Source organism: Nanorana parkeri, unplaced genomic scaffold (genome assembly GCF_000935625.1).
Source record: "Nanorana parkeri isolate BGI_ZX_2015 unplaced genomic scaffold, ASM93562v1 scaffold19, whole genome shotgun sequence".
Taxonomy (NCBI): domain Eukaryota; kingdom Metazoa; phylum Chordata; class Amphibia; order Anura; family Dicroglossidae; genus Nanorana; species Nanorana parkeri.
The window spans coordinates 3,635,155-3,647,671 of NW_017306287.1; the positions used below are offsets into that span (position 1 = coordinate 3,635,155).

Here is a 12,517-nt window from a genome sequence, read left to right on the forward strand (position 1 = left end):
ATAAATATATAAATAAGGAATAGGCTGCAAGGACCAGACCTCCTCCTTCTTCTGCTCATCAGTCTTCTCCTGGAGATAGACAGAAGAGGGGACAAACTTCTTGCTTGGTGCTTCTTTAGGAGCCTGGCTGACTGGAAGCAGAAATGAAAGTGTGAGCACAGGGATATCTTATTGAAGAAGGTATATGTGCCGCATAATCCTTCATAACACAGTTAGAAATCAGTGAGAAATGTGTAAATGTGAAGAGAAAAAGAATCTGGCACTTTATGAGGATTAACAAATACAAATAGGAGACAATCAGAATGATAACACGTGTAAAAAATCAGTTAAAGTGCGTGTGAACCTTAACAATCAACTTCTCTCATTTGCTCCCTTTTGGTCTGTTAATTGAAAGTGCAAAAATACCCATTGGCCCTGCCAGAGATCCAGTGCTATATTGTGCACTCTGCTGTCCAATCAAACCTGCACAAGTTAGTTACCTCTGTGAGCTACATCCCCCCCTTATTATGGGGATGAGAAGAGAAGGAGGCGTTCTATAGTCCTAACACAAGTCCTGTCCTAGGGTGACAACACTGCTCCTTCATAGATGCAATATGGTAAGTGAGCATTGTCACCCTAGGACAGGGAATGTGTTACTGGGAGGATCCCCAGGTGAAAATAAGCTTATAAAAGAAAACTAATGGACTTATAGGGATTGGTGAGCTGCAATATATTACATTATTGTTCTTGGGTTTAGACTTTAAAGCTGAAGTGTTGGCAAAACCTAAAGTAGAACTATGGGGAGAGTTAATTGCACTCATCCCCACAGTTAATGCCGGTGTACGACACTGCAGCTGTCACACGTCGGCAACATAGCTTGAGAACTGAGTGATCATATACCACTGATCGCTCAGTTCACAATCTTTTCCCTGCAAGGGTATGCCCACCCCCTCCCCTGTCTGTCCCTCCAGTCAGCACTCCCAACAATATTGTTGGGCATTTTCCTGGCTGCAGCGCTGTCAGCACATAGTGGGCAACAGCCTGATATTTGCTGAGTTTTGGGTCACAGGAGAGCATTAGTAAATGTCCTCCTCTGACCTGAAAGAGCACCAACGCCTAAAAGGGTTTGGACATAGTTCTCTTTTAACTGGGGCATTGGCTGGGTATCAATAAGGTACTTCTAATGATGTGTGCTGCACTGGTGGCTGCTGCTTCATCCTTCAAAAATATTATTTACATGCAGCCTCTGGCGGTGATGTCACTGCTGAAATTCTGGCAGTGAAACAGTGGGAGCTGGAACACAACGATCACAATGAGTCAATTGCTGTGCAGCTCCTCCATTCAGAAAACACTTTGTATTGTTTCCAAAGCATAGAAAGCATTCTGTGATTGGACACATGACGCATTCTGTGATTGGACACATGACGCATTCTGTGATTGGACACATGACGCATTCTGTGTGGACATGGGGCGCATGAACATCACACTCTCCCCTTTTCAATTGACAACTACCATTTCCAGAAAGAAAAGTCTGCCATGGCAGTTTACTTGGAGCACAGACAATTTCATTGAAGCTGGAAACGGCAGGTTGAAAAAGGCAGAATTAAAGTAAACCTGTCATGAGGGAGCCTTGGGAGCTGCCACTGCTTACCGCTTCTTCGAATAATGCTACTTTCCTGGCTGTCATGCTGATCCTTTGCATTTCAAACTCTTACTGAGTTACTGGTCCAGGATAAGTATGCAGATACAGGCTTCTGAATTTTCTAGTATTCTGCTGATCCGCATGCTTGCTCTGGGTCAGTGACTCAGATCGTATTGGGGGCAGAGTCAGTCAGGAGACCCAAATGCTTAAAAACAGGTCAGCAGTAGTAATCTCCATATTTCTCTCAGGCCAGGCTTCCTTTAAACATAAAGCTATGTCGTTGTTGATAGTTCTGCTTTCATTCATGAGAGATTCACAGATATCAGATAAAGTATGACAGGAATCTGTCTATTACCTGGAGTCATGCCTGCAGGACACAGATTAACAGTACGCTGCTGCTTGTCTTTACCGCTGAGCCACTCTGCTGCAGACAGCGCTGGTTCCCAGGTCACACGGGTAGGAGGGAACACATCATCCTGGAAGAACTCTTTCTATAGAGAAAAGATAATACTAACATTTGAACACTGCTGAATGCAGAAATCATTTTTACAAGTTTAGGTTCTTCAGCTTTCAGAGTGCCCATAAAATAGCCATAAGGCAGATCATCATGAAATCCCAGTCATATATTGATCAGTGCAAACAGACATCAAAAAAAGACCATCAATACTTCATGTGCAATAGGCATGGAGCATTTACAGGCACCTGCAAGAGTCAGCTGTGTCAATACAGGGACAGGGCAAAGAAATACAATTGTTACACTGGTATTGGCTCATTGCTGTGATGGGCTAATGTTCTTGGGTTTAGACTTTAAAGCTGAAGTGTTGGCAAAACCTAAAGTAGAACTATGGGGAGAGTTAATTGCACTCATCCCCACAGTTAATGCCGGTGTACGACACTGCAGCTGTCACACGTCGGCAACATAGCTTGAGAACTGAGTGATCATATACCACTGATCGCTCAGTTCACAATCTTTTCCCTGCAAGGGTATGCCCACCCCCTCCCCTGTCTGTCCCTCCAGTCAGCACTCCCAACAATATTGTTGGGCATTTTCCTGGCTGCAGCGCTGTCAGCACATAGTGGGCAACAGCCTGATATTTGCTGAGTTTTGGGTCACAGGAGAGCATTAGTAAATGTCCTCCTCTGACCTGAAAGAGCACCAACGCCTAAAAGGGTTTGGACATAGTTCTCTTTTAACTGGGGCATTGGCTGGGTATCAATAAGGTACTTCTAATGATGTGTGCTGCACTGGTGGCTGCTGCTTCATCCTTCAAAAATATTATTTACATGCAGCCTCTGGCGGTGATGTCACTGCTGAAATTCTGGCAGTGAAACAGTGGGAGCTGGAACACAACGATCACAATGAGTCAATTGCTGTGCAGCTCCTCCATTCAGAAAACACTTTGTATTGTTTCCAAAGCATAGAAAGCATTCTGTGATTGGACACATGACGCATTCTGTGATTGGACACATGACGCATTCTGTGATTGGACACATGACGCATTCTGTGTGGACATGGGGCGCATGAACATCACACTCTCCCCTTTTCAATTGACAACTACCATTTCCAGAAAGAAAAGTCTGCCATGGCAGTTTACTTGGAGCACAGACAATTTCATTGAAGCTGGAAACGGCAGGTTGAAAAAGGCAGAATTAAAGTAAACCTGTCATGAGGGAGCCTTGGGAGCTGCCACTGCTTACCGCTTCTTCGAATAATGCTACTTTCCTGGCTGTCATGCTGATCCTTTGCATTTCAAACTCTTACTGAGTTACTGGTCCAGGATAAGTATGCAGATACAGGCTTCTGAATTTTCTAGTATTCTGCTGATCCGCATGCTTGCTCTGGGTCAGTGACTCAGATCGTATTGGGGGCAGAGTCAGTCAGGAGACCCAAATGCTTAAAAACAGGTCAGCAGTAGTAATCTCCATATTTCTCTCAGGCCAGGCTTCCTTTAAACATAAAGCTATGTCGTTGTTGATAGTTCTGCTTTCATTCATGAGAGATTCACAGATATCAGATAAAGTATGACAGGAATCTGTCTATTACCTGGAGTCATGCCTGCAGGACACAGATTAACAGTACGCTGCTGCTTGTCTTTACCGCTGAGCCACTCTGCTGCAGACAGCGCTGGTTCCCAGGTCACACGGGTAGGAGGGAACACATCATCCTGGAAGAACTCTTTCTATAGAGAAAAGATAATACTAACATTTGAACACTGCTGAATGCAGAAATCATTTTTACAAGTTTAGGTTCTTCAGCTTTCAGAGTGCCCATAAAATAGCCATAAGGCAGATCATCATGAAATCCCAGTCATATATTGATCAGTGCAAACAGACATCAAAAAAAGACCATCAATACTTCATGTGCAATAGGCATGGAGCATTTACAGGCACCTGCAAGAGTCAGCTGTGTCAATACAGGGACAGGGCAAAGAAATACAATTGTTACACTGGTATTGGCTCATTGCTGTGATGGGCTAGCTCACTGGCCAATAAGAATGTGTGAGAATTTGGAGGGGCGGGCTAGCTTAGACACCACCAAAAAAAAAACAAAAACTGAAGCTTTGCCTGATATTTGTGCAGAATGGGAACACTAAAAACTGTACATGCACCTCTTCCATGCCTGTGCTTTATATCTGTCAGCAGATTCTTTTTATGTTAAAGTAACAATTCACAGTGACCCTCTCGCCACAGAGTCACTTTTACTCATAGCGCCACCTGAAAAAAATAAAGTGGTATACTTACTTTTCCACCATTCTGTATATTGAAAAGCCACTGCATCTATGCCCCCCGGCTGCTGCAAGTGTTTGACCATTGACCATAAGTTGAATGCCTGCTCCCCCTGCCATCTGCTGTGGTTCATCCTGACAGCTTGTACATCACTGCAGGCAGGAAAAACACCATCAGGCAGCTGGGGAAGCAAGAATTTGACTCTTCCAACAGTCAATTACTTGCACAGCAGAGAGAAGAAAAGAAGCGGCTTTTAATACATTGACCGCCATATTTTTGTACAGGTTGCGCTATGAGCAAAAAAGTCTCCATGTGATGGAAGGGTCACTTTTATTCACTGCATTACCTCTAGCATTCAATCTGACAGGTATAATTACATAAAGATTGAGTACAATTTGTGGTGTACGTCCCATAATCTTGATGCTGATAATACGAAGTGGAGTCTTTGCAGGACTGTACTGTACTACCTGCCTATCATGTGGCACCTCTATCTTTCAGCTGTACCTGTTGACAGTGTCACTTATACCGTATATGTCTGGCGTGTGTCCATTGTTCTGCCAATGGACACACGCCAGACATATACGCTATAAGAAAAATTCAAACCTGCAGTGTAAGAGAACCAGCTTTGCTCTCTGAAATACCAGTGGCGGGATTATAGGGCTACACATAGATATAACAAAGGGCTTGGTGTCAGCACACAACCAAGAAACATTGATCCAAGCGATACTTACCTTAACGCGTGGAACACGGAAAGCTACAGGCTCAAGTGAGCTATTGCAAAGACGGAAAGCACGCAGAATCTCCACTTCACGCACATCGCAGTCAGTTTTCCGCAAATACTGGACACCCTGGGACACAAAATACAATACAATATCAGAGCTGGAATGTGGACACACTAAAGGCCTGTGTTGATGAGCATGCACTTCACATCAGAGATCATTAAGAATTCATTGACAGGTGCACTGACTTGCAGCTGACCTCCTTCTGACCTGCTTTAAGCTGTTTTTGCATCCCAATAGTCTTGTATGGGGAGAGAAGCAGTTCTGACATGAACAAAAGCCGGTCGACAATAGCTGTAACGGTTACTGAAACTCTACATTTAAGTGTATTTAACGTTTTGAATACAGTAGGGAAGTTTCTGTGTCCCCACTAAACCCTCTTTATACATCCCGGTGACCACTGACAATTTGGTAGTTGTCAAAAGAACAGAAATAAAGGGATACTCTTCCAATGTGGACACTTGCACTGGTGACAACTCTCTGAAAGAGGATTTCCTCATTTTCTGTTCCTCACTTCATACCTGGAAGATAAGGGAAATCTCCCCAATAGGGCATAGACAGCCAAACAAAAAAATGAAGGTGGTTCAAACCTTCGCTACTTTATTTAAAACTGGTGATACTTTAAAAAGGTGTTGTGTGTTTTTTTGTATAGAAATGCTTCTGCCATGTAACTGTACATGACAAATCCTATACTGAAAACATGGTGGTCTCACCTTGTGTGGGTCACTGCTCACGAAGCTGTTACATTCCAGGAAATAGGGGCTTTCTGCTGTCACCTCATATATGAAGGATCTGGTGTCACCCTGGGAAAAGGAATTACAATACAGTTGGTTAGGGGCTTTGGTAGGCCCAGACACCCAGTGCACGTAGCCTGGGTCTTATGCTGAGTGCCTTGGGTGTCATTTGTTTCAACACTTGCAGTATGACAAATATACTTCAACCTTTTAACAACCTTTGCAAATAAAATACATATGACTCTTTGTTCATGCATGCAATTATGTTCTTTCCAACCTATGGGGCACTTAGTACTTTTTGTTTTACCTCCACCCATAAGGGGAGCCCAGAGTACTTGCCTTCCCAGCGAGCAGCAGGATGCCGTTGTCTGGGTCATAGTGTGGGATAAGAGTTGAGGGTGACACATCCAGACTGATGGTGGTGATAGGACCCTGTGACAGGTTTTCTGTACTATGCAGAGTCAGCTGGCGTTCACTTCGGCTGTAAAATAGGAAATCGTCAGAAAGAATCATAATCAATGCCTCGATGCTCACCCCCCAATATATACTGAAAAAGATATAACATTTAGGAAGGCATCTTACCTGTCAAATCCTGACACAAGGAGATATTTACCATCACACACCCAAAGGACACGCGCACCTCGGGCACCTTCCGGCCCAGCACCCTCCTGTGGGAAGAACCAGAGCTCCATCACATGCAAAGCTCACCTCTGCTATATAATACATTTGGATATGTGTAGATGTATAGGAGAAGAGGGAAGCATTGTGTTGCCCATAGTAATAAGACTCCAATCAATTTCTAACTTGTATTCTGATTATGCAGAAAAGAGAACCTGCTTGCTAAATAATCACTTCTCTTAGACTTACTTGCTTTGGTTGGTTGGAAACCCGAGGCTCATACATACGAACACGCTGATCTTTACCGCAAGTAGCCAAATATTTGCCATCTGGACTCCAGGCAAGGGAGAAAATCTGTGAGAGACAGAAAGGTTGGTACTAGGCTGGACAGAGACAGAAAGGTTGGTTCTAGGCTGGACAGAGGCAGAAAGGTTGGTTCTAGGCTGGACGGAGACAGAAAGGTTGGTTCTAGGCTGGACGGAGACAGAAAGATTGTTTCTAGGTTGGACAGAGACAGGAAGGTTGGTTCTAGGCTGGACAGAGACAGAAAGATTGTTTCTAGGCTGGACAGAGACATACAGGTTGGTTCTAGGCTGGACAGAGACATAAAGGTTGGTTCTAGGCTGGACAGAGACATAAAGGTTGGTTCTAGGCTAGCCAAAGATGGAAAGATATCTCCCAAGAGCAAAGCTTGTCGAGACAACCATCCATTAACACAGACGTTGACAGAGCAATGGTGTCAGTCATGCACTTCATATACTTGCTGTACATTGATCATTTCCCCAATTCCATTGCAGAGGGCATGATTGGGTCAACTCACTGAGAGATTTTAAAGCACGGTTGAAAATCTTCCTGTCTGAGAAAAAGCGCTTCCGACCACAGGAAGCACCGACTATCACCAACCTAGATGGTCAGGAACTGTCCAATCGCAAGCTATACCCAAAATCACAGCCATCATTTGTAATCATTGGCCAGGTTATGGACACCCTTAGGTTCCAAGGACTTTCGCAAACTCCATGTAGAAGCCAAAACACCAAGGCCAAATATCAACAAGGCTGGATTACCATTAGACACAGAAGACTTTTTCGTATTGGTGGCAGAGGAAAAGAACCGACTTTTTTCTGTATAATTATTGTGTCACTTTTTTTTCCTATCTTTTGCACAGATAAAGTCATCTCATATAAGCTCATCACATAGAAAATACTATAAAAAAACACACGTGTTATTCCTTGTGTGAACTAATGATGTCTGATAAGGTCACCTGATCTCCGTGGCCTTGCAAAGTCAGCACATTTCTACCCTCCTTCAGGTTCCAGACTCGCACTGTCATGTCATAAGAAGAGGAGACGAGAATATCCGAAGCACAGGGGTGGAATCGCACTGTGTAGATCCGCTCATTGTGACCTGTTGGATAGGAAGGTGGTAGAGTCATTTATATTTCACAGCTGATAGCATTGCGGTACTGTCGCTTATAAAAAGTTGAATTTACATTGAACCAAATTTGACAACACTTCTGTCTTTTACATTTCCTGTAAGAATTCATACATATGGCAATATTGCATTTCCACTGTCTTAGCATCTCTGCTTTGTGTGTTTCTGGGCAAAGTATGTACCAAATCTGCTATAAAGGGACTTGTTTTGAAAGGTAAAAGCAATCATCAATAATTGTCTAAAGATCTGCAAACACCGGATGCACATAAAATGACAAAAAATAGGATTTTGGTACTCACCGTAAAATCCTTTTCTCTCCGTTCATTGAAGGACACAGGGAACAGATCGGAGATCATGTACTGTAGGGTAATACTTTATGGTCAACAATTTGTGGGCACGTGACCATCACACCTATATGGGTTTGATAGACATCCCATTCCAAAACTATGGGTCTTACTATGGAGTTGGCACGCAGTTTATGGCTATTACTGCCTTCACTCCTCTAGGAAGGCTTTCTACAAGATTTTGCAGTGTGCCTTTGGCAATTTAAGTCTGTTCAGCCAAAAGACCAATTGTGACATTAGAGAGAAAATGTGTCTCACAATCAATGTTCAAATTTGTCCCAAAGGTGTTCAATGGGATTGAGGTCAGGGCTTAGTGAAGGCCATTCAAGTTCCTCTTTACCACACTCATCATACCATGTAGCTGGCCTTGCACATGGGGCACTGTCATGCTGGGACAGAAAAGGTTGGAAGAGAACATTTGTTATTATAACCTTTAGCATTACCGGTACCCTTCACTGGAAACACCGGAATAATTTGGAAAGGTGTCCACATACTTTTGACCATGTGGTATATTTTAGCAGGGTTCTTCACAAAAGGGTGAAGAGTTTGGAGAAGGCAGGAGAAGTGAACAATCTAGAACAAAATAGCTGATTTGGAAAGATTCTCCAATTAAGTTCACTTTCCAGTTCAGCTATGTTGTCCGAGATTGTTCACTTCTCCTGCCTTCCCCAAACTCTGCACCCTTTAGTGAATAACCCTGTAAGAGTTCAAAGTTTAAATAGTCATGACCAATGTGTCTGTATTAAAAGGTAACATTTTCAACATTGATATTTCGGTTTTTGGTAGATGCTGTAGAGTTCTACTACCCAATTTCTTATATCACTCAGAGACTCTATTGGTGTGATCTATCCAGAGTTGAGGACGCCAGATCTTACCTGACTAAATCATCTCCTTTGGGTAAAATTGCTATTTATCATCTGGATTTGCCATCAAACCTACACTGGACGTTTATACCATGCTTTGTGCAGCATGCAGTACATGTGAGAGGCTTTAATGCTCAGGGTCGCCGAGTTGTTGTGAAACATTCCCACAGGAGGGCAGCATTGGTCACATATATCTGCTCTGACTACGTAAAGGTTAAATGACATGACTCCTGAAAAGATTCTAGCTTTTGTACCCAAAGTAAACCTATTCCAACATGTATTTACTTTAGAAGGTGTGTAAATACCTGTAGGGTCACTCATTCCACAGGGTAACCAGGCTGCTCGTGCAGGTCCTGGGGCATTCCACAGCCACTGTGTGTGTTCCAGCTGATAATAAATGATCCCTTCTGCTCCTATGCCTCATTATTTGTATGACTTCTGGCTGTTCCATGTATGTAGTGTACGACTGGTACTAGCTGCATGTGTGTAGTTTTCATCCTTGCCATGTAATGTGTTCCTTACCAATAAGAACTGAGTGAGGGTCACTGAGGGTCTCCTTAAGCCCACCCTGCGGAATTATCCAAACTTTAATCCTTCCGTCTTCTCCACCTGAAATTTAATTTAAAAAACATATGATGTAAACTAATTTATAACATGTGAGGGAGATGAACAAATAGCATTAATCACATCAAAGGAAAACCAATTTTTAATTTAACGTATATTTAAACCCAAAAAACAAAAATGTAACATAATGCAGCTTGGCAATCATTGAATGTGGTGGCTGCACTTGTTTTCTTCTTTTTCTGACTTCTGACTATTTTCCCTTCATTTTCACCCAAAGTTTCTGCCAGTAACACACTTCCTGTCCTAGGGTGACAACACACACTAACTGTACTGTATCTATGCAGGAGCAAAGTTGTCACCCTAGGACAGGAAGTGTTTTAGGACTATAGAACACCTCTCCTTCTTATCATCGAAGTAACGAAGAAGGGAGGTGTTTTCTATTTCACAGTAAGAGCTGAAAACAATGCTAACTGATAACATTCAGCAACTTCACAGGAAGTTAAGAACACCCCTGACTGGTGGCACAATGAGGTCTGTGACCTCAACTCAAGCAGCAGCATAGCTTGATCAAGAACATGCTCATCAGCTTGTTGACGGGACAATGAAGAATCAGCAATACATTAACGAGGCCATCCCTCTGCTCACACTCCTTTCTCATACAGTCAGAATGTTCCCTGTCTGCACAACTGGAGTACAACAGAGCCTGATTGTCTCCTAGTGCTGCCCCTCTCATTCCCAGTCCTAGCCCTGCTGTATTGGGGATTACAAGAGGCTGATATAAGGGCAGAGTCAGATATTAAAGCTGGCCATACACCTATAGATTATCTACAGATTTTCTCTGGTGAGATGGAAAAAGTGCAACAGATTCCTCCATCTACGCTAAACTGTGTGGATGGAGGAATCTCCCGCTGGGCCAAGCTTCAGTATCTTGCTAGTCGGCCCCGCTGGCTCTCAAAATACCTGAACAATCTGATTGGATGCAGGCATTGCCAGGTATTTTGAGAGCCAGGGGGGCGAGTAGCTGAAGTTGGCCCAGTGGGAGATTCCTCCATCCACACAGTGTATCGTAGATGGAGGAGTCTGTTGCACTTTTTCCATCTGACCATAGGAAATCTGCAGAAAATCGATAGGTGTATGGTCAGCTTTAGAAGTGTATTTATAAACAATTTGCTAGACCGTACACCCTGTGAAACTCCACGAATGTTCATTCTGTGCGCATAGTGCTCAAAACGAATGTTCTTAGTACATTTTCTTTCCAATCAGAATGTACTATACATAAAATACCACATTATGTCCACTAGATGGAACTGAGGAGCATAAGAGAGAAGTATTTATTTCCTATGCTCTATGGCGCCATCTGGTCTTTATAATGCAGTATTATATGTTGACATTCCAAATTACATTAGACATTTAAAGAAAAATTTTAATATTTGATGTGTGCATCCATTTGCACAGAATGAACATTTACTGAGCTTTGTGAAATTCTGTGAATTGTTTATACAGAGTCCCCTAATCCGAGTTCCATTTAAAAATACATTGAAAGCTTTATTAACAGGCACAAGAGAAAAAAGCAAAGCAGGAGGAGTGCACTGTAGAAGAAACTCTACATTCTCTCTATATAAGGGACCCAAACTCACTATAACGTATCTGGCCTTTGCTGTTTATTCTCCCAATCTGCAACATGAAAGGCTGACATGGCTTTTATCATACCTGTGACCAGTCGCTGGGGGTTGAAGGGGTCCCATGTAAGGTCGGTGACAGGCACTGTGTTCTCAATAGTCGGCAGGGAGTCTGGTAAACGTCCTGGCTGTGACAGCTTTGGGTGAAACAAGTACACAATCAACCATATGGGTTGTAATAAGGAATCCATGACAACCAATTAAATGTCAGCTTGTAATGTTTAAAAACGACCTCTGCAAAAAACGCAATCCTCTCCTCCGCCTGACCACATTGCCCCTTTAACAAGAGTAAATGTTAAAAGAAAAATCTTGTAATACCTGTCCTGCAGAAAACACCCGGTTTCTATATCTGGAGTTCCACTACTGTGTGAGCTGGCCCAGCTTCTCTATCCCTCCCCTCACCCCCTATATAACTGTTTATGTAACACCCAAGGGAGGAGCGAAGGGTAATACTATAGCGCAGAGGTGGTGAACTATTGGGACATAGGGTCATCTTTGCTGGTACACAAGCCTAGGTGCTGATTAACATATGGACGCTCCTGAAGATATGCCTGACTGTCCCCGCCGCCTCGGTATGTGATCTAGGCCGGCTATAATCAGGCAGCTGCTGCCCTCTAATCCGGCATATTAGAGGCCGCTCACCGGGGCCTCTCAGGGCCTTTATAGACCACCTGAGAGCCACACAGCCCCCTTGAGAGCCCACACATCACCCCTGAGACCTACACAGCCCCCTGAGAACCCGTACAGACCACCTAACAGCTCACAGGGCCTACCTGAGAGTCGCACAGCCCCCCTGAGAGTCAACCCAGCACCCCTAGGAGCTGCACAGCCCCAATGAGAGCCTGTATATACCACCTTAGAGCTGCACAGCCCCCCTGAGAGGCCATATAGACCATTTGAGAGTCCTTATAGACCACCTGAGAACTGCACAGCCCTCCTGAGAGCCCACACATCAGCGCCCCTGAAAGCCACACAGCGCCCCTGAGAGCCTGTACAGACCACCTAAGAGCCTGCAGAGGTTGCAATTGCAGGGTTGGCACTTTAACATACATAAGTTGGTTTAGTGATCCAGTTTGGGCACTCGGGCTCAAACAGGTTCACCATCACTGCTATAGAGTGTCACTTGAATGACAGCTTTGAGCCTGCTGGGACAGCTG

At 43.7% G+C, this 12,517-nt stretch overlaps 1 protein-coding gene across 1 annotated transcript in view; it reads right to left on the reverse strand.

The window, feature by feature from the left end:
- LOC108791121 (coronin-7-like) overlaps nt 1-12,517 on the reverse strand; it is a 152,741-nt gene that overhangs the window by 5,661 nt on the left and 134,563 nt on the right. The window contains exons 17-26 of the mRNA XM_018561508.1: nt 11,392-11,497; nt 9,640-9,726; nt 7,741-7,883; nt 6,729-6,833; nt 6,444-6,529; nt 6,201-6,342; nt 5,841-5,930; nt 5,080-5,196; nt 3,666-3,801; nt 40-131 (exon numbers count right to left, since the gene is read on the reverse strand). Of these exons, the coding sequence (XP_018417010.1) occupies nt 40-131; nt 3,666-3,801; nt 5,080-5,196; nt 5,841-5,930; nt 6,201-6,342; nt 6,444-6,529; nt 6,729-6,833; nt 7,741-7,883; nt 9,640-9,726; nt 11,392-11,497 (1,104 nt within the window). The remainder of the gene's footprint in view (nt 1-39; nt 132-3,665; nt 3,802-5,079; nt 5,197-5,840; nt 5,931-6,200; nt 6,343-6,443; nt 6,530-6,728; nt 6,834-7,740; nt 7,884-9,639; nt 9,727-11,391; nt 11,498-12,517) is intronic.